General features: G+C 41.5%; 1 protein-coding gene across 1 annotated transcript in view; it reads left to right on the forward strand.

The window, feature by feature from the left end:
* KCNH5 (potassium voltage-gated channel subfamily H member 5) overlaps window positions 1-25757 on the forward strand; it is a 165632-nt gene that overhangs the window by 27631 nt on the left and 112244 nt on the right. The window contains exons 5-6 of the mRNA XM_063333555.1: window positions 13846-13961; window positions 17854-18246. Of these exons, the coding sequence (XP_063189625.1) occupies window positions 13846-13961; window positions 17854-18246 (509 nt within the window). The remainder of the gene's footprint in view (window positions 1-13845; window positions 13962-17853; window positions 18247-25757) is intronic.

A 25757-nucleotide genomic window follows, 5' to 3' on the forward strand; every position in this document is an offset into this window, starting at 1 on the left:
GCTATGAGAGATGCATAATTCATTGTCCTTGCAGATAACATTACAATGTGCTTAGAAGCTGTCAGGCCACTTTCTTTTTGAATTACGAGATTAGTAAACATATACATTACAATTTAGTAGAGAGTTTTTAAACTTTGGTAAAAAGCGTTTCAGCAAAATACTGCTGTTGAGTGCTGGGATTTGTCATTGAAAGGGCTATTTTTTTTCTTTTTAAAAGAATGATTTTTCTTCAGAAATTCTGCCAGGACCATGCAATACATAATACATAAGTAACTATGGTGCAGATGAGTTACTGTCTATTACTTATGGGAGCAGTAAATTTGAGATAAAAAATTCATCAGAAATAAAATATTGATGCCATTATGCAATAATCTCTCCGTACCAATATATTCTGGACTGTTCGAAGGTATGTTGCTTTGTTGTGAAGCTTCAGTATATCACAGTCCTACGAGGCACAAGGATTTGGTATTTAAATCCTAATAAGGGGCGTATCTACACTGCAGGGTGTCTGTGTATCCTGCTCCTGGAAATGAACAGTTGCGTTTGCCAGATCTGCTTGCTGTGGCTGCGGCATGCGTGGCATCTTGTGCAGACCTTTCAGGGGCAGCTGCAGTTTCAAGAGACTGCTAATGGTGCCTCGGCCATGAGGATGCAGAACTGCTCAGAAGTGTCGAAGAGCTTGTCATATTTGTGAAAACAGGACATACAAATAAAAGAAAATAGTTGTCTTACTGCAAAGCAAGGGAGAGGTGGGATTATTTTTTTTTTGTCCAATATAGGCTCAAACCCATTCTTGTTTACAGGGTGAGCACAAAAAATATAGTTGACATCACGGGGACTAGCCCCGTGCGAACGAGGGGAGTTAGAGAGGTCTGGGGCACTGCGACAGATGGTGTATCTCTCTGCGTACCTGTGTGCTCACTGTTTGCTGTGTGCTAATGTTGTCAGAAAGGAAGAGGAGGAGGAGGAGGAGGGGGCTTTGCTTGCAGAAGGGAGTAAAAGTAATGAAAAATTTTCCCAGGTCACCCAGGAGACTGTGAATTTGTTGCAGTCCAGAAAGCTGTTGAAACTTACTGGACTGAAAGCAAGACTGGAAAAAAGGGATATTTAATCATAGAATCATAGAATTGTTAAAGCTACCTTCCTGTAATAAAATATAGTGGCAAAGATCAAACCCCTTGTTTTCTGAGAGGGTACAGGCAGTTCGACACCAAAGATTTGACTGACTTGTTTTCTTGTTACCCATGCTGGTATTTATTATCACTGAGCGATGTGCAGGAGACCTATGATGTATAGCAGTGTAACAGTGAGCAAAAAGTACGGTTGTATCCTTGTAAATGGAAAATTACTTGAAAAGTGTCTAACCATGCAAAAGTATAAAAGCCTCCAGCATCTTAAGTAGAAGCAGTGAAAATGGTAATGGAAGGAAACATCAGCCACCTACTTGACATGGTCACTCCTGTGTGAAGATGCCACCAGCAATTGTGCAGGTCTGGTGGATAGGAGAACACCCTCTCTTGACTTGATTTATAGTTTCTAGTGCCCCAGTTCCTAATTTGGTGGCTGGATGAGCTGTGGATGGTGGCAGTGTGGAAGAAGAGGCACGAGAATTAGTGATGGAGCAGGAAGTGTTGCAGGAGATGATGGACACACTTGGTCGTCACTGGGACAGTGCCTTATTTTCCAGTGCCATATTTCCAATCCTTATTTTTCCGTAGCTGTGCTGTGTTTGCCTGGTCTCTCTTTCTTTTCTTCTCTGCTCCTCTTTGGTAATACGAACGTTTGTGTCATCTGGATTCAGTACCAAGCAATAGGTCCTACCTGTGGTGGTGGAGGGTCAGATCCCCAGGTGCCCTGGCTGAATGCCTTACACAGCAGAGGTGGAAGGCCCTTACAAGCATATGAAAGATCGTATTATGTATTTTCTTCCACAGAATAAAATCCAAAGAATGTTTTTTTTTAATGTTTTTACCGTTGTAGGGTCACAGTTGGATGCTTTTATCAGCTTGCTGTGCTTTTATTCTGTCTTTACCCAATGGTCTTTTAAAAACATCTGAAGACTTTCACTCTCTCTAAAGACACACAGTGGTAATAATCTTATATTTATTTGTCAGGAAAAAAATGAAGCCATTTTTCTGGACCCTAACTATTAAAAGGGCCACTTAAAATATTAACACCATTTGATGCCAGGAGTGGTGTAGATTATATTGAAGTGAAAGTTTAAGGATAGAAAAAAGACCAGTGGTTTTTGGCTAATAGTGGAGTTTCACCTAGTTACGTAATGGCTTTATTCCCTTTGTTTTCATCAGAGAAAAAAAGTGTGGCCTCTAGGTAAAATTGGAAGGTTTTTTGGCTAGGATTCTCACTGGCTATCTTGAGTCTCTTTTGAGTGAAATATCAGGCTTGTCACCTGCCGGAGGTGATTGGGAAGGTCTGGTGACTACTGGAATACTGATGGGATGCTGAATTAGGATGCAAAGATGTGTTAATGAGGCCCCTACAACTCAGGACCATGTGCTGTTAACAGATGGGATCAGGAGATGGCACAGCGGTATCCTGAAGTTGGGGTTTTTTCACTTGCTAGAGCCAGACTTTGATAATCAAGACTGTCTGGGACAATGCCGTAATGCTTCCAGTGATATAACTCTTTACGGTTATATAACTCTATATAATGATACAACTCTATCTCGGAGTGTGACAGGGCTATAAAAAGTGTAGTAGTTGCAGAAATACGCACTTATGCTTGCTAATCCTTGCTAAGCCTATAATTCTGATCCTTTTTTATCTTTAATAAGTGCAAGTTATTAAGCATATATAACTAGTTGCACACGGGAACTTTTTTGCTTGAGGGGGTATCAATCCTGGTGATAATAGAAGAAGTGGGTGGAGGGATTAGAACATGAAAATGAGGTTTCTACCTTTAGCTGAAGCACAGTGTACCCTGTTGAATACATCACCTTGACAGTAATCCATAACAGTAATTTAAGAGGTCGCAATTTGGATATCCTTACCATGTTTTTATTGCACTTTTCCATGGCTGTAATAAGAAGGGTCTTGCTACTATAGAGACCCACTTGTTCTGGTGCTGCTTGCTATCGCTCTGATCTGCAGAGTTTCACCCCCCAGTGCCTTCAGGCACCAAGGAGATCACCTCCATCTCTCCATTCTCCCCTGGGTCTAGAGTGCAGCGTGCAGGGACACTTGGGCCTTGAGAGAGGACTTTGAGGGGGATGACAAGAGAAGTGGTCATTTGTCAGGATGCCAGGTGGGCTTCCAGTGCCAAGAGTAGACAACTCAGAGGAATGATGCTAAGATACAGTCTCTTGGTATTTGAAACCATCCATTTTGGATGGGCACAGCTTGCTAGTAACCAGGAAGTCCTTCTGAGGTCGCTTTGTTCCTGTTGCTGCAGGATAAGCTTCCCTGTTATTGTCTCCAGTGACATGCTGGTGGCACTTTAGCAGACACCGCAAAAGCTGAACAATCAAGTAGTTGTTTCCTCGCTCCTAGGGGTGACGCTCTGAGGCCCTATTTCTGGTGTCATTCCTCCCCTCCCCGCCCTGCTTCTTGCTTTGCTGCTGTCAGAGACCCACCACGATGAAGAAGAGGGAATTTCCATATCCAGGGCTGTTTAGTTTCCTTCACAGAAATCAAATGCTTTTCTAAATCTGATATTGCCTTTTGAGGCCTTTGTGCGCTCTATCAGCAACCCACAATGCACGTTAGCTGTCTGTAAATTTCTGGAAGTTTAATGCACAATGAAAAAGAAATCCCATTGAAATCAAATCTAACCCTGTGAGAGATTAAATTAAACTGGAAGTTGATCTTTAAAGCAGTAACTGTTTGTAGATGGATACACTTTCTATGTAGAAAACTGAACGCTCATAAGCCATGTATAAAATAATAAGTATAAATATAGTAGAGTTAGAGAGTTTAAGAGTCTAATCTGTATATCACAGGCCATTACATTTCACTGAGTTACTCCTCTGCTGAACCCGTGAACTTGTGTGGAACTAAACCATCCCCTCCAGACAAACATCCGGTATTAATTTAGAAGTCTGAAGAGACTGAGGATACACCACATTCCTTCATATTTTTCTTGCTTTTTGATTGCACTTTTGGCTTTAAAAAAGAATCATATTTAAATTAACCTAGCTTCAGCTTCTTGCAGTGGCACCTTCTTATGCGTTTTTTCCACTGTACTAAAAATGTCCCATTAAGGCACTTATATATCAAGTCATCACGCCACCTTCTTTTGATAAAGTAAATGAATTGAGCTCCTTAAACCTCTGTCTAGCCTGAATTTGGAGGTCTGATGATGGCAGATATACAGACATTTTAGCTGCACTTTAATGCAGCTCATTGGCAGCAGTAGGGATGAAGCCGTGGTGGCATGGATTTCAGCCTCCCAGGTCCCGAATAAGTTTCTGCAGCCGTTACTGTAGCCAGATGGGTTCACCGCTAACTCCTCAATATTGCCCATTGCTCAGCCTCTCCAAGCCTAACTCTTACTGTTGTATATCCCAGGAGTAGGTGACCTTTTGCCAAAGCAAAACACATGCTGAATTGCTCATCTACTAAGACCTGTGGATCCCTTTCAGAACTGTTCTTTGGTAGGGACGTTTCCCTTTCCTGTGCTGGAGGTACAATTTGCATTGCTTTTGCCTAGATATCTGATTTCCATTTAAAATGCATTTTAGTGGCACATGCCCAGTTATCAAGCACATCATCCTGCGCGACTGCCTTCACGACTGTTTGGCATTCCTCTAATCTTCCTGTCATCTGGGCATTTTATCGGTCATTTTATAATGCCTTTCAAACCATAGAGAAAAGCACTGAATAGAAGGGGACCTGTCCACTGGGGTCCAGAAGGCTCTCAGTAATAATTTTTTGCTATTTTCCACTACTCCTTGTTGGATATATGCCAGGTAGCAAGTTCTTCATACATTTAACCTCAAATTTACTGAACTGCGTAGTCTCAATATTCTGTTGAGAGTGTCACACCGTGTCAGTTCAGTGAAGATTACTGTACAAGAGGATTTGGCCAACGTGTGGCTCTCAGGTGATTCAAATGCAGAACCAGGATAAGGTGGTGGTATGGGATGAGCACTGGCTGTGCTGATTTGGGAGCTGTTGGGAGGAGGGTCCTTGGCTGCAGGCGGGAGCAAACCAGGGGCAGCTGCTGGGGCTGTCATCAGGGCGATGGTCCACGTTGCTGCCCAGTCCAGCCCCAGCAAGAGTGCACTGGTACAGGGAGCTGCCCCGGCTCCTGCCCCTCCAGTGTACATCACATGTATCCTGTGGCTCCGGCCGGCTGTTGCATTTGGCTTGCAGCTTGTTCTGTCAAGGCGTTTGGCTGTGTTCCTGAACCAAATTTATACTCTTATCAAATAATGAAATTAACGTTGTGGAGCATTTTACATCATTCTGTATTGACAGCCATTCATTATGTTCCGTTCCTTTTCTTTTTTATTAAACATGTTGAAACTCAGATCAGCTTTTCTCTCATTTTGCCTGGCACTGAGATTAAGCTGAGAAACCTGTTTGCCCTTTCTGCATATGGGTGCAGAAAGTCTTTTAGTCCTACTTCGGGAGTTCTTTTAAACCTGCATTGTTACTTTAAAAAATCTGGCCAGAGAAGGATTTTTCCCATATGTCTTTAACTTTCCATGTCCATTCTCATAAGCCATAATTTCTCATTCACATACTTACTTGCTCCCTTTCTTCCCATCCCTCTGTGCTTTATTGTATACTGCCTTTTCATTTCTAGCAGTTGCCTTTCTTTTGACCCTTAGCCTTTGGCTGCTGTAGTCCTTTTTCCTTGACCATTGAATGGCACCATTTCGCTATCTGGCAAAGTCTTGAAAGCCAGTTGACTGACATTTACACTACTTAGTCTTTTTGTTTGTTTGTTTTTGTTTTCTTCCCAAAATTTGCAGTTGTTTTTCTATACTTATCCTTGGTGGCCCTGTGTGTGTGTATAAAATTTAGCTTGAGTTGCAGAAACATGAAATTTAAGAAGTTTTGCACTGTAAATTTATGGCTATGTCAGAATTAGATTTAAAAATACATTGTATAACAAATGTAGTCCAATGGTGTATAAATCTAAGCACTTTTCATCAGTAGATCTCAAAATGGCTTGCAAAGTAGGTCATTAGCATTATTTTCATTTTAAGGAGAAGAAACTGAAGCTCAGAGAGGTAAGGTGATACGCCCAAGATTACCCATTGATTCCTCATCCATTTTGAGCTCCCCAGTAGTTGCAGTGGGTGGATGGTAACTGGGAATACAACACTGAGCAAGAACAGAGGTCAGATGTAAAAATTATCCCAAAAGTGCAGTGCATTATCAGACAGTGGAACACACAGAATTTCAAATTGGGAAATTTATCCTAGTATTTTGAATTACGTTTGAGTAGACGCTGGGGTTCTTCAGTCGGTAAATAGTTTTGCCGCATCATGGGAGTGATTGAGCTTTGTTTGACTATTATTCTATTTTTTCAGGAATCCCATTTATTCCCCTCTCTCTAATAAAGCAAAACCAGGATGATTAAGTTTTTCGAAGAGACAATGAGCTCTTTCAGCCATATTTTACCTGCAATAAAGAGCAAACAGCCAGCCATTGTAATGATTTTACTGTCTGAACGTCTAGAAATAGTTGAGAATTGTAGATGCTAACAGTTAATGGAAAAGGATGATCCATGTTGTCAATTGAATTCCATACTGCCTAACTCTGAGCGGTGCTTGCTCTTTGCGTTTGTGGGTAAGTCACAAAGTATATATTATTTAAGCATTCTGTATATTTACTGTTTCGTGCTTCACAGCAAGAGGAGAACAACCTTTCCATGGTCTGGAAGTGCTCCTTATATTCCTGCAGGCAGGAATCAACATGAGCATTGCTGTAATTACCCTCTGCAGTTGTTTTTTACACAGAATATCATTCTTAACCCTAGTGTTTTCACTGCAGTCTAAGGTATTGAACAGTTGCCTGTTATGCTGATTTAAAAGCCATCAGTATTTCTGATCCTTTTAAGGCCAGACAAACCTTGACAAAAAGGTTAATTGCAACCCAGCAGAGCTACACTAATGTTTTATTAGGGCAAACTAGTCATGTCTAGATTTTTCAGAGCAAGGGCACTATAAAGAACATTAACATCTTGACTTGCGATTTTTAAACTCTTCGTAAAGACTGATGTATGAATTTAGCTTTAAAACAATATAGTTCATGAATTAGAGGTTTTAATTATTTTTTGGCGGTGTGGCTGCTAGCTAGGTGGCGAAATCTGACCGGTACACAAATCCAATAAAGAAGACTGCAAATTTTCAAATGCTAATTAAGTGATGGGGAGAATTTGAAGGGTTTTCTCACTTGCAAATACTTACATTTGAAAATATTTGCTGTTATCTTTGAAGGCGATGGGTAGGCTGTTGAGTGCTGAGGTTTGTACAGGGAAGGTGGCTTAAGCACTAGAAGAGCAAAAGAGCCCAAGTTTTTTTTTTCTCGTTAGCCTGTCCTTGCTCAGGGACTTCTTCCCCGGCAGAGGGAACAGCCCGGGTCTGACCCAGCCCCTTGGCAGGAGTGTCCGTGTGTGACAGGCACCAGGAGTTGCTCCTCGGGGCATGTGGGAGCTTCTTCAGGATGCTCGTAGTTTTGGGTGGAGTCTAACCAATTCTCTGCTTGCTTTGTGACCTTGAGAGGAATCAGAGGGATTTAAAGATTTTGTCTCCAGATAGCCATTAGGAAACAGTTATTCTGTCCCATCACTTCGGGCATCACTCGGGGAAGCCTCCTTTGCTGCACTTTCTTTGGACAGCTTTTACTCTCATCCTTTTTATGCTCCGCTATTGCAACAGCATCTTCGACCTGGATGACATTTCTCCGTACTCAGAGAAGGCAGCAGAGAAGAGGAGCGGGGGTTGGAGATGGATGAGAGTGTTTGTTTACTGAACTGATCTGCAGGGTACATTAATGGGAAGGAGACTGGCGACCAGAAGGGCAGGGAGAGGTCCCTATAGCAATGCAGGAGTGCATTTTGCAGAAGGTGCCTGAACACAGAGTAGCCAGTGAGTACGGTGTTGGAGCGGAGCTGTTAGGGGAGCAGCTGCTGCAGAGCTGTTCCCATCCCAGCTGTCCAGGATAAAACACAATGATTGATTCAGGATCTCAGGAAGAAAGATGTGTGGGCATAATGCTGCTCTTGTTGGAGTAGTAGCTGATGGAAAGGCACCTGCTATAGTGAGTGAGAGGTTTCACGTAAGATAGTTTAGACTTTCTGATGATGGAGGGATGATAGGATTAAGTTCTAAGGGGCTAAACTTATATTAGCTCTCTACAAGGTATCCTCCCTACATATGGGGTCATTGACAAGAAAGCTGGAAATACTGTTTCTCCCTTAGACACGACATAATTTCTGTAGTGGTGTGTGAATCTAGCGAGTGGCTGAGTGAGCATCTTAGAACCATCTAGAAAGTTTTTCCCCCTCTGAGGTGGTGTTCAGGTGCTCTGCCTGCTTTGCTTGACAGTTGCCTACCTCCCTTCCGTGCTCCTGCACTCCCTTGAGTATCCTGGCACAATGTTAACAGCTTCAACTCATGTCGTAGCAGCTGAAGTTTGACAGAAATACTAATTTATTTATTTTAAATTAATTTAGTGCTCCTTTTCCTTTCTTTCTTCAGAAAAACCTTGCGTTCAGCTGTTGTGTGAAGTACTCCACCAAGTCTTCCCCAGCTCAATTAGCCCCATAGTCTGAGGGCTGTCAAATTGGCAGTCCTAATTAGTGCGAGGGACGTGGAGAATATTTTGTGGATGTAAATTACTTAATTGTGACTAAAACACATGGAGGAAGAAGAAGCTGCGTACTTGGAAGGACAACATTACGGCTGGGCCAAGTCAGAGACTAGTTTAGTTCATGTCTATCAGCAAGCTTGCTGCCTTCGTGTCCTGTTTTTGTAACTGGATGGAGTTGTTAAATCCGCATCTTCAGTTTCTTGTGAATGCAAAACTTTTAGTTTGAGTAATGGATAGGATCAGGGAAATATTTTGCTAGGCTTCTGTTTCTGTCTTCTGATCATAGAATTGTTTAGGTTGAAAAATACTTTTAAGATCATCAAGTCCAAGCGTTAACCTAACACTGCCAAGCCCACCACTAAACCCTGTCCCTCAATACCACATCTACACATCTTTAAAATGCCTTCAGGGATGGTGACTCAATCACTTCCCTGGGCAGCCTGTTCTAACGTTTGATAACCCTCTGTAGAGCCTTCCTACCCTCAGGCAGATCAACACTCCTGCCCAACTTGGTGTCGTCTGCAAACTTACTGAGGGTGCACTCAATGTTTTGGATCATGAGAATGAATGCAGATCATGAGGTTGTTTTTGTTTTGTTTTGTTTTTTTAATCAGGGGTATACATTCTTCCAGTTTTATCCGTGAATCAGAAAGTAATTAAAGAGAATCAGGGGAAACAATTATTATATGTTATTCCAGAATTTTCCATTTGAGGTCATTAACATCTTCCTCTGAAATACCCAGTTTAACTTGTAAGGAGCAGCAGCTGCTGGCCTGATCTGGTGTATGATCTGATGATGGTACCTTTGTTCCTAAGAACTTGAGTGCAGTGGTGCAAGTTCAGGGTATTATTTTTCAAGTGGTGCTGTGGAAGACAGACACAATCCAGCTGAGCTGAAGAAAGCATCAGAAGTGTTGCTTTTTCTCATGAGTAGGTTTGTTTTTTTTTTCCCCTCTTGCACCTGCTATTTGTGCCGCTCCTTTACTCCTTCCACACTGAAAATATCTATGAGGACAGGCGGTCATTAATATATGGGATAAAATTATCATTCTTTTCAAGCTTTGTGTCTATAGAGGAAAAGAAAGGACAGAATCCTTTGAAGAAACATTGACAGCAGTAGGCAGCTATGCAAATTTTTCCTGGTCTATTTAAAAATACACATTAGTTTTAAATAAAATTCTGAACTTATCTAGTCTACAACAAGGTCAAGAAACAGAGAAATGTACCCTGTATAGATTATTTCAGACACAAGGCAGCCTGTATACATTTTCACCTTCCCACTCATAACCCAGCATCTTGCTGTTGCTATGTTTTTAATTCTCTTGGGTTGTAAATAGGAAACAAAAGAAGTTGGTTTCACACTATTGCAGATGGATACATTGGAGCAGGCAGAATAATGCTGCAATTTGTGCTGAATTAGAAAAAAGTCATGTTAGCGTATTCTGTACTTCCAACATCCAGAATCACGGGCTTCACAGGGCTGAAAGAAATGTGAAAATGTGAGGTCTCTAAATGAGGCTGGAAGGGTTTTTGCAAAAGGTCTGCTCTAGCACAAAACAGAGCTTTGGTCTCGGTGGAGAAAGGACACGATGAAATGGTTTGCCCCATGAAAAGAAGAGGTCAGACCAGATGAGCAGAGCGGTAACTCTGAATGCTAAAATGTGTGGCTTCTTTCTTTCACCTGACATTGATGATCTCACCAAGGTGGAAAAGGAGTATCTCAAAAAGTCGTAGTTCTTCCATTCTTTTTATTTTTACAACAGCAAAAGGATTGCTGTTGTTTGGTATGTGTTGTACCCCTCCAGCTCCTTGTGGTACATCTTTCCCAACTTTCCCAGGCTTTCTATATTTGTGGTTAATGCAGAAGAGATGTTTTTCTTACCTAAGATGATGACAAGGGATTTCTTACCAGTTTTGCTTTATAAAAGGAGACAAATTTTTAAACCCCATGTTTTTCTGAGTGGGATCTCTCAGCCTGTGAAGTACCATGGGAAAGGATTGCTACATGAAGCCATCTCCTATCATTGCTAGCCCCTGACTCTTCTCCAAATCCGCATCTAATCACTGTACAGTTCAATGCCCTAAACCTCAGAAAATAAAGTAATCCTTGAATCATTAACCATCGGCCATCAGAAAGGTCACAGAATCACAGAATGTTTGGGGTTGGAAGGGACCTCTGGAGGTCATCTTGTCCAAACTCCCTGCTCAAGCAGGGCCCCCTGTGGTCAGTTGCCCAGGACCACGTCCATATGGCTTTTGAATATCTCCAAGGAAGAAGACTCCACAAGCTCTCTGGGCAACCTGTGCCAGTGCTTGGTCACCATCACAGTAAAAAGGTGTTTTCTGATGTTTAGACAGAACCTCATGTGTTTCATTTTGTGCCCATTGCATCTGGTCCTGTCACTGGGCACCACTGGAAAGAGCCTGGCTCTGTCTTCTTTGAATCCTCCCTTCAGGTATTTATATGCATAATAAGATCCACTCCCGCAAGCCTTCTCTTCTCCAGGCTGAACAGTCATAGCTCTCAGCCTTTCCTCGAAGTAGAGATGCTCCAATCCCTTAATCATCTTTGTGGCCCTTTGTCAGAACCTGTTCAGTATGTCCATGTCTCCCTTGTACTGGGGAGCCCAGAACTGGCCTCACCAGTGCTGAGTAGAGGGGAAGGAACTTCCTTGACCTGCTGGCAATACTTTATCTAATACAGCCAACACTACCGTTTGCCTTCTTTGCAGCGTGGGCATGTTGTTGGCTCATGTTCAGCCTGGTCCACCAGGACAGCCAGGTCCTTTTCTGCCAAGCAGCTTTCCATCTGGGTCGTTCCCGTCATAAATTGGTGTACGGGGTTGTTCCTCCCCAGGTGCAGGACTTTGTACTTCTCCTTGTTGAACTTCAGGAGGTTGCTGTCAGAGTTGGAGTAGCTGACAAAGCTGAGGTGTGACAAATGAGGGCGTTGGGGACTAAGTCCAGGTTTGGATGTGGTGGTTTTGGCTTTGCTGAGCACCTTTCCATCACTCTCTTACCAGCTTTGTGGGGCAGGGTGACAAAGTAAAGCTTGAGGACTGGCCCAAATCCATCTCCATGGACCAGAGGGAAGTGTCTTTCCAGGGGAAGAAGACAGTGAGTGTGTGATGTGTGTGTATGTACTTGCACAGGGTCTGGAGGTGGGTGACCACTTCCCGGAGGAGAGCTGCTCTTTTTCTCTGGGTCTTGCAGCATGGTTGCAGTGTGCCAAAAGCTGTCTGGATGTACTGTGGCCTCCAGCAATTACAAGAAATGCCGAGCAGAGCTGTCGCAACACTCTCACCATGCTCACTTGGTCTTTGAAATCGCTAGCTGAGAAAGATAAAGAGCAGTTCTGAGTTCTTTCTCCTTGCTGCAGTTTTATAGACAACTAGGAAAAAGAAAACCACAAGAATTTTTTCTAGACATTAATAGTTCATACTCGGATCACTATAGTCTCTTTTGACCTTGTTTAAAACAGAAAGTGCATGTTCCTAATTGAATATCCCTGTAAGCTCGATGAGCATGAGGCATATCCAAAGGTCACATTTAAGGTTTAGATTTGAAAAGTTAATAAAATACTTCTATTTTTTACTTTTTTTGCAGTGCATTTTTGAGGTCATATATTAATAGCCAGACACAAATTGTTTGTACTGTGCTGGTGGTGTATCATGATACTTAGATCTGTTTTGAATGCTAGAAGATGAACAATGGTTTTACATTTGTGTGAACGGGATACATATGCAGTAAATTGCAAAGCCAAACTGTAAATTATTTTTTTCGTGAAGTTTTATTGTCTCATCTGTTCTCTGTTCTTCATTTTATCTACCCCAGGGCTTCCCTTAAATTTCCAAGTCCCTGACTCCTATCAGACAACAGGCATTTAAAAATAAACCTAGCTAACATAGAAACGTTGCGTTTCGTTTCTCAGATGTGACATTTCCCCCAATTTTCACCTACTCAGCATTCAAGTTAAATAAAAGTAACACGTTCTCCTGAACCCGTTTCCTGTCCATAACTTTTTTGATATTTTACCACCCGTGTAGTAAAATATCAGGTTGTACCTGGCTAAACTGGATGTGTAGCATCTCCTTCATTAGGAGGCAAGGTGGCAATTCCTTGCTGCAGATATCTAAATTTTCCATTTTCCTGCTTACCACCAAGGTGCTACAGTGCTTAAACCCCTGGCGTTTTCTTTGCTACCGCCGATCTACCTTGTCTGTTGACGCATCCGCGCCAGCTGTCACATAGGGGTGTTTTTCCAGCAGGAGTGACTTGATGACACGTTCCGGGTCAGTGCTGCTGTCAGTAGCAAACTGGGATCGCGCCTTTCTGAATGCTGCAGAAAAAATTCCCCGGGGCTGGCCTTGTGTGCAGGCCTCAAGCTACCATTACGGCAGCTGTTTATCATTAGGTTAACAGCTACATGTATTTCTTAATGCCATTTAAAATTAGTGCTTAATCTGTCTTTAAAGTCTTAACGAGTCTTTTTTTTTCGTCTGAAGCATTGCTGTTGATGCAGCTCTGAATTTTGCTGATTTTTTTATTTTATTTTTTTTTAAGTTTTAGTTTTGTCCCTGAAGTCTAGTTGGGGCAAGAAACAGTAAAGACCTAAGGATCAGACTTTTGGGGCTGCTCCAGCAGCTCTGAATCAGCAGGAGCCTTTCTGTAGCTGGGAAGGATTTACTTCAGCAGGATTTGCAGATTTGGGAAGCCTTTGCATTAACTTCAGTGGTTTAGAATTAGATTTTAGCAGCAGAGTAACTCCCCAGAAGGCTGAAAGCACAATGTGATCCCTCTAACACAATGTCTGCAAAAGGCAGAAGAAAGAACAAGCCAGAGCATTTTGATTTTACTCAGATTTACACGTGGTTGCCTTGAAGCAGCGGTATTTTTCCTCTTTTGCAAGGTCTTTAAGCCTGGAGCCTGAAACTGCTCTGTGCAGCAATTTAGAGAAACTATTCAAGTCTGAGCCTTAGTATCAGTAAACGCAAAGGAGATTTACTAGCGACGAATGAGGTCTGAGTACTTCTGACACGATTTCCTTCTTTCCCGCAGGTTGGACAAAGTTTGCTCGGTTGACGCGGGCCCTGACGAACAGCCGGAGCGTCCTGCAGCAGCTGACGCCCATGAACAAGGCTGAGGTGGTGCACAAACACTCCCGGTTAGCTGAAGTAAGTGGGACAGACACTTGCCTGCTCCCTTCGTGAGGCAGGAAGAGATGGGGGGAAAGAAAACCCTAATTCCCATTAATAAATAATATTCTTGGAGGAAAACATTTCCCAACTCTGACTTTTTTCAGCCTCCCCTCTGCTCATCCTAAAGCAGCACTATGTGCCAAGCCCGCGTTTCTGGGACAGGTCATGCTCTTTCAGTTCTGAAAACAGTCTCCACAGGTCACTTTTACTTACATGGCCCTATTTCTGTGCATGCAATTCTCAGTTTGCTGGTTGTTGCTTAACTTGGAGTGCGCAGTGTGCTCCTCTCCGTGCTGTCTCACAGTGACATGGAACCAGACTTGATGTTCTTGAGCCCTGTGGATGGTTGCTTACTCTCCTGGGGAAATGGGATTGTTTGAGAAACCTCTTTGGAAGTATCCCTGTCTGGGTCCCTGGGGTTGTACAGCCACATTGACTACATATATACCTTAATCTTGACTTTCTCGCAAAGTCATTCCTGCAGTATTTTTCGCATCATTTTTTTTTCTTCAGAACTGATGGAATGAACTCTTTGGCAGGTTGCAAACATCTCCTTAACAGTGCAGATGGTGCAACAAGTGAATGCCTTCAGGTTAACTGATGAAACAGAGGTACTGCTTTCATCTTCATGTCCATTGGTAATAAAAAATACGTGGGTCAAAAATATATGGTCAAAATATATGGGCTACAGAAAATGACAGCCCTAGCCATCTTGTGCCAGAGAGCTTGCCCTGGGTTCAATGCTAAGAACTGGTATCAGCTTGAAATGTGTGGCTCTTTTGTTTTGTTTCCTTTCTGGTTTTAGTGGACTTTGATAATAAAAACTCTACTTAAATTGAAGTCAGAATGGAAACCCACAGTTTTCAGTTGTTGGCAGTGTGCTGTTTTCCCTTGAATTATCCCATACCAATAGCTTGTATGACTGATGAGTTACTCTCACATCTTGCTTTTCTAATTAATGACATTTCAGTGTTCTGTAAATCCAGTTATATCCATTATTGGCTTAGTCTAGAGAAGGGAAGACTGGAGAAGATATGGTAACAATATTCAAATAAGTCTAAAGCAGTCGCATAGAATGAGGGAGGAAATTGTTCACCAAGACCACTATAGCTAGAGAAAAAGAAATGACATGCAGTCACAGTAAGGAAGATGTAGATCAGGCAGCAGGAAAAGCTCACGTAAGGGAGAAGGTTATACTCAGGAAAAGGTGGGAGAAGGTTGTACTCGGGAACAGGTTGCTTGGAGGGTGTGCAGTCGTCTCTCTTACAAGTCATTTAGAGCTGCAAAGTGCTTTGTAGGCAAAGTGCTGTGAGGAATGCAGACTGAGTAGAGGTACACCACCGCTGTACAGGCCCCGTTTTCCATTCTGCTGTGTCTGAGGAGGAGCATTATCATCGCAGCTTATCCCTTGCAGAACGTACTGCCCACCTTTGTCAGGCTTAAGAGTTATCAGCCATCTTGATTAGTTGTATACAAGAATAATTCAGAGAGTCTGTGATGAGTGCAGCTGACTAACAAGATATTGTGTATTCTTTAGTGGTTTAAAATTAAAAATTCATGCAGCATGAAAGAAATAATCATTATAGTTCAGTGGTCTCCACAGCCACTTGCCACCCACTCACCATGTCAAACTCAGCGTGATATTATGTTAAGAATAATAATTATGCTTTTACAGTATCATGGGAGCTCCTAAGCACTACACCACCAGAGACATAGGGAACTATCAAGCATATGTTCATCGCATTCGGCTTGAGCCCTAAGTAGCTTATTATTCCAACTATAGTGAGGCTGTTTCCAGCTCCTGCCCCAGTGAGCAAGGCAGGGAACAAGTAGGTCTGGAGAAACCAAGGAAAGAAGTCCCAGTCCTGATTTATCATGACAGTAAAGTGTTGACCACAGATGAATCCAAAGAGATAACAACCAGATTGTCAAAGACAAAATGGTGTGTTAAATGCAGGGAACGATTTTGGCATTGAGTAAGTTTCATGGATTTTCACAGAGGCTGCTGTGAAAAAAACAGAATGTATCGATTATTGCATCTATTCCAGGGAAGGACCCATGGTTCCACCAGCGAGTTCAGTGTGACACAGTGGCTAGATGAACCTTGCCCATTGGGTGGTTACAGGAGTGCTGTTAGTGAGTCTTGTCCTGGTCCCAGGGGAAGGAACACCTGGAGGCTGATATTTTTATGGGTCTCACCAGGGGGTTGGCATCTGTGAGGGCCTCTCATGAGTGCCATTGGGGCCACACCACTTGGTGCGTGTTGCTGTTCAGCTGGAGCTCAACACATGGCTTTGTGTTACACTGAAGCTGGTATGATTCCAGGCTCTTAGCAGCCATGGTCTCCTGGAGGTCTCCGCTGCACTTTCACTGCTGCCTGTGTAGTGGAGTCTAGTGGTTTTATGGTCACAGGATAGATTTATGCAACTCAGCTGACTCTGTAGAAAACAAATGGCTAACTAATGTAACAATAAGTTAGTTTTTCACCTTATCGGTTTAACTGACTTTCCTTACAGGTCGTGATTGCTAAATCTGACCTTAGGGAGGCTGGGAACAGGTAGGCAGAAGCAGGTTTGTATCCCATCAGAGTTCAGAGTACAGCCTGACATTGGGCCAGATTAGACATGTTGGGAAGCCACATCCATCAACACAGGGTGAGAGAGGCTGCTGTGGTTGTCCCTTGGTGATTTCTGAAGAACAGATTTTCAGTAGAGCCAGACTCTTACTGTCTGATCGCAGCAACAGCTTTCTCTTATTAAAAATAAGACTGCAAAGAATTAATGGAGAATCCGTTACTTGAGTACTTGAGTTCATATTCTTATTTGTTGTGCTGTTTATTCAGAGCCATTTACTCCTCTTCATTGAGGAAGCATCCTGCATTGGATCATTTTTACACATACGGGACTGCTACTTGCAATCCAACTGTCCCTGCAAATATGGTGCATCAGCTCCAATATGGGACAGGTGTAGGGCTAAAATGAGTTTTAAAGTTGCTGGAATTATTTATTTTATCCCATACAGACTTGAGATCCCCAAATGTAAAAGGAGTTATTAGTTCCAAAATACACATGACTCTCTCAGTTGTCAGTGCATTATATTGCCACGCTGTGCGTTCCTTTGTGCTTTTGTTTCTTGTGTTGGACCGAGATAAGAGGTAATTAGATTAGCTGGGCGGAATGTCTTAAGTGACATTTGCAATGCTTCCAGTTTCACATTTTACAAAAGTGCGCATACAGAAGATTATAGTCATATGCAAAAAAGAAAAGAAAAGTAATTACAAGAAATAAAAGAGAACCCACTAGTGATATTGAGCTTGTGAGAGCAGCAACTTTTGGAGGAAAATGAGAAAGAAGCGTGATACTGCCAGGGTGTTAGGGGAGAAATTGTGCATGCAATGCTTCATTTTAGGAGGTCAGCCACCAAGGCTGAAGTCTGGTTTACCTTTCATAGGGTATTGTCCTTGCTCAACGGTGGTTTAAAAAAGAGGTCAGGCATGAAGGATTAGTCTTGAAACACTTCCAAATATGAATGAATACTCATGTTCATAATTGCAGAGCATAAACTGGTGTGGCAGTAACCACAACCTGTTTATGGAGCCTCCCTGCCCTTGCTATTGGCATGGTTTCACCTCAGTCCATCTGCAAAGATCACCCTTTTGCAAGAATATCCTTAGCTTCTCTGCCGCTCCTATTCATTGAGTGGTAGCTGCCTCCACACATTCTTAATAAATCAGATAATTTAGAAACTGTGGGTTGACTTGCAGTGTCCCATGAACACAGTCCCGTCTTTGTGCTGCTCCTTACAGAAATCCGTAAGACCCCTTATTGGATCATATTAACTGAAAACCATAACATTTGCTTTTTTGCAGGTTCTCCAGCTGGGATCTGATATTCTTCCTCAGTACAAGCAAGAAGCTCCAAAGACTCCACCACACATTATACTACACTATTGTGCTTTTAAGACCACTTGGGACTGGGTCATCTTAATTCTAACCTTCTACACAGCAATTATGGTTCCATATAATGTCTCCTTCAAGACAAAACAGAACAACATTGCCTGGCTTGTGCTGGACAGTGTCGTGGACGTTATTTTTCTGGTTGACATTGTTTTGAACTTTCATACAACCTTTGTTGGCCCTGGTGGTGAGGTTATATCTGATCCCAAACTCATAAGGATGAACTACCTGAAAACGTGGTTTGTGATTGATCTTCTGTCCTGTTTACCGTATGACATCATCAATGCCTTTGAGAACGTGGATGAGGTAAGTGATTGTAGTCGTCCTCAAAAGGATTGTTTTGATTAGGAATTCATTTAGGAGCATGCTCCCAGGCATCTGGCAGCAATAAGAGGCAACTGAAGCTGTGTGCAAATACACAGGGAAGGCCTTAAACTGCTGGGCTTCATGTATGTGGCGTTCCCGTGTTGGAGAAGAGGTGTCTTATGACTTCAGTACCATGTCTGGATATGTACATTAATGGATGTGGGTTTTAGAATCACTTGCTCATCATCCAAAAGCATTGTTACACGTCCATGTCAAATTGGACCATTTGGGATGTCTCCCTGCCACAGCCTCGCTTTCCAGCTCAGATCCAGTGATTGCCTTCAAGCAGTCCTACCCCATTGCGGGGCAGACTAGTATGGCCTGACATAAATAATCAAAACTCTCTATCTGCTCTGGCTGAAGCTGGTGGCAAATTTGCTACTGATTTATCTGAAAGTAGAGAATGCCTCTCAATAAGCATTTTTAAAATCCTGCCCTAGGATTACTTTTTGAACCATGCTGTAATTTTCCTTTTTTTTTTTTTTTTTTTGGTGTGATGTCTTTTTAAATGTCTGATTGAGAGGGAGATTAATCTCCGTTTTTTTAAACAGTTCTTGTGCTACTGCTGGAATTTTAGGAACGGTTTGAGGAGAGAGAACATAAATATCTTAAATGGACACTGAATTAAAGCTTTTTAACTGCTAAATGTATTAACATTTACGAAATTGAGCTTGCAGGCTAAGATAATAGAGAAGACAAGCAATAACTACGACAAATAATGCACGCACAAGTCAGTGTAGAGAAAATTTGTTATTAAAATGCAACTATAATGGCATTAGGACTTGTTTTATTTTTTTGCTAGAGCCTTTTATCTTTAGGGCCACAGGCAGATGAAAAAACCTCTGTTCATTTTTAAACATTTTAACAGTTTTTTCCTAGAACAACTTTGAGTGTAGTTTGGTGGTTGTTTTTTTTTTTTTATAAATTCTCAAATTCTGCAGTTATAGATCCTCACTATATAAAATCTACATTCTTACTTTTTAATACAGACTTTGGTACAGATTTTGTAGAGCTCCCTTAAAATTCCATCCTTGTCTCTGTGCCCAGTACCATTTTTTGACATTGTTCCATTTTATTTATAGCAAATGTGACAGAAGTGATAATACTTGCAGCTTAAATTCAAGATCATATGAGGGTTGCCCGTCTGGAAGCAGGTTGTGGAGTCAGGCTGTGTAAGGAGGTGGTATTATCAAGGTTGTAAATACAATACAGATTTTTAAGAGAAGCAATTTCAGACTAAGCGGAACCTGATTTTTATAAAAATGCAGCGTTATCTTCATATTTTTGTGCTTTAATATGTAAAACAAACAGAAAATTTCTGTGCCCAAGCAGCACAGATTTAAATGATTACAGATTTAACCTCTTTCTCTATCATACAGATGGGAAATAAACCATTTGCAATATTTTTGACAGTGAAAAGGATCAATGGCATAGTGCATTATAATTGGGGCACACTTAAAGTGGCAAACTTTAACCAAGATGTAATAAATATAGCAAGGTATCATGAGCTCCAGCGATCCTAGATCTGCTATCATTTTCCTCCAAACAAATGAAATATCAACTCCTTTTTTAATAAGAGAAGCAACAGTAACATTTCTTTCTCGTGAAATGGTATGTTACGGCCCTGGAGCCTCCAGCAGACATTGGAATATAACTGCTGATGTACTTGATTTCATGCCCCTCCAAACGTGATTTTCCCTAGTGCCTGAAAAGAATTGAAGTGATTTTGAAAACAGGTGTGTAAACAGTCATTCTTTCTTCCGTGGCTCTATGTTTTCCCTTTTCTCTATATTTCAGGGGAGATTTGTGGTTGTTGTTGTTGTTTGATATGTCTTCATTTGTGACAGCTAAGTTTTTTGAGATGGTCGGTATATTCTGTTTGGTTGTAGTTATTAATGCTCTTTATCTTCATTTGGTTCTTAACATTTATTTGAACTGATACTTCTTTTCTGGGATTTAACTTTTTGGACCGCTAACAGCAGTGTGATCAAACACTGTTCATAGGTAAAGAATAAGTAAAACGATATGCTTAATTTGGAAGAAATATTCTGATTGATTAAAAGGAGAGTATTTTTCATTAGAAGGTGAGTGTTTCCTTCTTAAGGCAAGTAGGAGAGAGAAGAGTTCTTTTAGCTCTTAATTTTGGTAGGTTTTAGCTCTTTGTCTTGGCCATGGGTATTGGATAAGGGCGTTTGTCTTTAGCATTGAAGTTGGTGATTGTGGCATTTCAGAAGAAGTTAACAGAAAAACAGAGCTTAGGGGTTAAGACCTTGGGGGCAGGTCCTGGTGCTATTTGAGTTCTTGGTCTGGTGGCCAAGCATGGACCCAAATCAGAGTGAATAGTGCTAAAAGCCAGATGAGTAAAAATTACTTTCCAAATTTCCCTTTAGTGTCCCTCCTCCATCCCTCCTTTTCCACATCAAATGCACTTTTGTCAGTTGTTAAGGAGCTAGAGTAGAGGGAGACACAATTGCAGGCAGTTTCTTTTCCTCCCTATGGGCAGGTCTTCCATGCAGAAAGAAGGATACAGCCAAGGAAGTGTAGTTTGTGTCTCTCTCTTGTAGATGTAGACTACTGTATGTGATATAGGTGCTTGAAGGTTCTCATGCAGAGGCTGCTGAGTCATTGTATAAGATGCCTTAATGCACTTGAGTGCTACTTTATAATGTCAGAATTAAGGAGATAAATCGAAAGATTAAAAAAAAAGCGATTTGGGAAAAGGAAATGTGAGTTTTCTCACTGAGGGTTGGAGTTCTTCAAATGCAGTCAGTCTTGGCCGGAGTAGGAACAGTGTCATTTCCATCATGGACAATATTAGGCCGAGGCTGGAGTCTTGTGAAATTCCCACCCGAGGCAAACATGATCGCAAATCAAAGTTATTTTGTTGTTGAGTTGATGTAGAGCCTCAGTAGAAGGATATGATGAAAAGGATTATGACACATATGTTGAGAATTGGGGAGGATTAAGATGATTTGAGGCAGAATCAGAGGTGTAGGTTTCCATGTCTGGAGTTACAGTGCCAAGCTGTTACAGTCAGCCCAGGGGGATTTTGATGTATGACGAGGAGGGGGAAAGGTAAGATAATGAGAGAGAGAGATATACCTTGCACAGCAGAGAGTGATCTAAATTGATGTGATGGATGAGGAATTAAGTGGCTAAGTGGTATTGAAAGGGTAGGAAAACAAGGTAAAATGGGCCGGAGAAAAATGAACTGAGAGAGAGGAAAGTGGAATCCTTAGTGGGATAGGTACTTTATTTAAGAAAATTGGTAGGATGATAGTCCTAGAAATCAGAAAAATGCATGGCATCTTTTCTAATTGGGAAGCATTACTTGCACTGAATAGATTATGGCTAAACCAAAGCCATACAGAAGACCTTTCATGCTCACAGTCTCTGAAACGAGGTTGATTTATTCTTTTTTAAAGTAGAAGAGTTCTCTACAACTTAAGATTTAGTCCAAAAGTACATGTCTGTCTATCTCTTCTTTTAGATTAAAAAAAAAAAAAGAAAATAAGTTTGGAGTAATGGGAGATACAGTGTTTGGATACCAAAGATTTTGGTCACCTGAAGTTCCTATTGTTATTAGGCTGTAAGTTTGATTTTTATCTTAAGAGTTCCATGTCACTTGTAGTGATTCTAATTTTTTCCCTGAGTACTTAGCTGTATGTAACAACTTTTTCCATTAGTGTATGCACTGTCACTTGTTTTTCTAAAATCATGACTCCCTACTTTTGAAGCTAGAGAATTATGTTACCTTAAGGCTTAGCCTTTGTATGTGTTCTGCCTACTAGAGAGAGGTAAATATCCAACCTCTGTCCGTCTGGGCTACCAAAAGGTTGTTTGTAGCATGGGTAACCCTTGATTCCATATAAGTACACCATTATCAGAGTCACACTGGGCTGAAATTGTCAGCAGATGGGTTTACAGTGTGCCTGGGGACGCTGATCTCATTGCTTGTTCAGATATGGTCAGACCATTCTACAACTCCCTTTGGGACCAAATGCACGGATTTACATCCCAGGGAAACCAGGGTGTTGTGCAGGTGCTTGGCTCTTGTCTCCACATGGAGCCATGCAATTGGGAGTGCCTGGAGCTGGAAGGACCTCAGGTACCCACACTCAGGTACAGGCATGCTGATACAGGGCTGCTGAGGGCTCTGTTTGACTATTTAGAGAAATACTGGTGTCTTTTTTTTTTTTTTTTTTTTTCTTTTCTGGGATTTTTCACTGAGATACGTGAATTTCTGAGTTTGTAATGAAACAAAACCTAGAAGCTTGATCTCATCTCTGTCAGAAACATGGCCCTAAAATGATATGGCCCGTATTGCCATGTAAGAGTGGGACCAGATGTCAGGATAGTACATACAGATAGCCAAATAGATGGTTTTCAAATGAGTTGTATAAAAGATCATCCTTTCTGCAAAAATTAGTTTTCATGAGCCAATGGCTGGAAGTGAAAGCAGGTAAATTTAAATGACAGAAAACTCTGAAGTTCTATGTCTATTGTTTAATAATGTAAGACTACATGACCCAGTGGCCTTTAAAATTTAGGGATCTGTGCAGGACATATTAAGGCATGGAATCCTTGTAATTGTAATCTTTTAATTACTATTATCGATCTCTTTCAGTAGTGGCAGAAAGTTTTTGCATTATTGCAATTAATAGCAACTAAAATAGCAACGTCTGTAAATTGAAAGCAAATAAAAGCTGATACAACTAGTTTAGCCATATTCCCAGCTGCGGTGCTTTACTGCAAACATTCCCTTTATGAGAGATATTTGAAGAAGGGTTTTAGGGACCCCAGTCTGAGTGTCATATGCAAGGTGAAGATAAATCGGTGTGTTTCAAGAATGCGGCTTTGGCTCTGAAATATTCTATGGCTAGCTACCTTTCTTTAATCTAGGTGGCTGACATGGAGAAAATAATTCCCAGAACTAAATCCCTGCTGCAGCCAAGTGTTAAACTGTGATGAAAACTCCTAGCAACATAACGACAGAAGCGCTAGGCCTGGGACCTGGCATTTTCCCCTTTGTTATGCAGTTGGAAGGCAATTAAATGTGAAGAATATTGTCATCCTGTTGTAGTGTGCAGAAAACTGCAATATAATAATACAATGGCCTGGTTACGGTCTACAAATATAAATGTATCCACCTTAAGCATATATTATATAGATCGTCGACCATACTCACCCCTGTCACTTATTCACCCTTATTGCACGTAGCTGCAGATAACTCTCTTAGCTTTTATTCAAGCTAAGGTTTTATTCAAATTCTGCCAGTGTTTAATTGCCAGCTTTTTTAATGCTATACAAGGCCTGGGATATTTCTGCAGGTTCCCTTGTGGAGACACATTAACGTCATCTTGATGTGAGGGGCAACTTGTGAAGGACGGGCCTGAACCGGAGTCGATGCACAGGGTGGTGGCAGGGCAGGCAGGGTCATCCCATGAGATGGATGTGACCTGGTAGCCTTGTGCTGCACCGCTCTGATGCGGATTATGGCATACTGAACTTTAATTATAGGTCTCAGTGGTCTGTCTTTCCCCTCGCCCCCCCTTTTTTTTTTTTTTAGATGTCCTGTATATGTTACTGGGAAGCAGATGTTGGGCACAAGCCATTTAAATCAAATCTTTAGTCAGAGCCGCATTAAGTGATGCAAAGTCCAGTTGGGGTAAATTGTGTGTGGAGCTTCCCTTGAAAGAGAAGCTTGAGTCCTGCCTGATCCCTTTGCTCACAAAGGAGGGGAAGGCTTACAAAGGAGATGAGGCAATTGAAATAATCCGGTCAGATGCTCACTGACATAACGTTGATGGGAGTATCGCAAATCCACGTTATTGAGATGGCTGTAGTCAGCCGTCAATGGGAGGAAAAGAGTCGCAGGCTTAGGGTTGGGCAGTTGCTCTGCACAAAATGGAGCCAAGGTACAGCCCTGGTGAAACGAACTGCATGGCTAACATCAAAATTAGCAACGTTTTACTAGCAAGGCAGCCGTGTAACTTGGTGTGAGTCTATTTTCTTCAAGACTGGGTTGGTGTTACGTCTACCCCTTGGCGTCAGGTGTATGTGTAGTTCCAGAAATACTTGTAGAAGCATTGCAACTCAGGTTACTCGCTCCAGATATTCTTTTTTTCATTCCTATATTAGCATAGGGAATATGTAGTCTGTTGCTGGCATTAAATATCAGCTAAATTCAGTATCCTGCTCAGAGGCTATCCCAACCGACGTGACAGACCTTCCTCTCCTTCCCATTTCATCCTCCATCCACCTTCCCTAAGTAAGTGAAAATTATCAGATTTTATCATATCATCCTCTTTTTTCCCCAGTTGGGCACACTGATGCACTAACAAATAAATAGTGCAAGACGCCACATTTCCTTTAACTTGAGTCTAGAAGAAATATTTTGAAATTGCCCTTCTTTTTATAGCCTCAGTTATTCACTCTTTGAAACGTATTGCATTGTGTAGTTGTGCCATAAACAATTCACTTGAAGTTTATTTATAATGTTATAGCTTATTGACATTTGTGTTAGGGGGGAAAAAAAAGAAAAGTTCCCCCATCCTCCTGGAAAAAAAAGATAAATCTCACGCAATAAATTTGGAGGTGCTTTCAGAGACTGTATGAGAAAACCTACTTGCTTTCATTCTGTTGTAAGGACTCAATTTTGTGCTCGCTGCAGTCACTACTCCCATTGCTACCGGTGTTGCAGGGTCAAGTATTGTATGGGCTATGCTTGTATCTGGACCCAGGATCTAGATAGCTTGCGCAGAAGCAAAGCCCCCTACTCCCATGTTGATTTACATAATTGAATGCAACCCTAAATTCAGTTCCTCAAGCAGTGATAAATCAGCAATGCTGCTTTTTTATTTTTCTTATTCCAGCATTTGGATTTGTAACCATGCGACTTTATTAGTTAATTGTTTACCTAAAAAGAAGGGTTTCTGAGATATGTTGGAAGATTTATTTTAACATTAACCCCAGTAAAGACGCATTAAGAAGCTAACCAGGGATTTTAGAGCTAAGCTCTATTTAAGTAGCTAAGCTCAAAAATTTCTTTTGGGAATGATTTGCTGGTTAAATTTCAAACAGCCTATACGTCCTCCTGGATACTTTTCCTGCACTGTATCTTCTGGATACGTGCCTGCAGGCTCACTTGCTCGTGTTGGCAAGACTCATCATTTCAGTTTCTCCCAAAATCTGTAGGCACTTTGTTTTCTTTTACATTGTGTACCATCATGTAACAACTGCTCGGTGAAGATTGCCCAAGGTTTACAAAAATGGTGCGTTTTCCACTGCTTCAATGCCAAATGCTGAGCTATACCTTGACTTTACGGAATCAGCCAAGTGATTCGTTTGGGTGAATTTTTTTTGTGTATAATTACTTCTGGTGTGGGAAAGGTAATGAAAGTTTTGCCCATGCTTCTTTAAATAAAGTATTTGGACTGTATTTCAAAATG

This window comes from Chroicocephalus ridibundus, chromosome 4, assembly GCF_963924245.1.
Source record: "Chroicocephalus ridibundus chromosome 4, bChrRid1.1, whole genome shotgun sequence".
Taxonomy (NCBI): domain Eukaryota; kingdom Metazoa; phylum Chordata; class Aves; order Charadriiformes; family Laridae; genus Chroicocephalus; species Chroicocephalus ridibundus.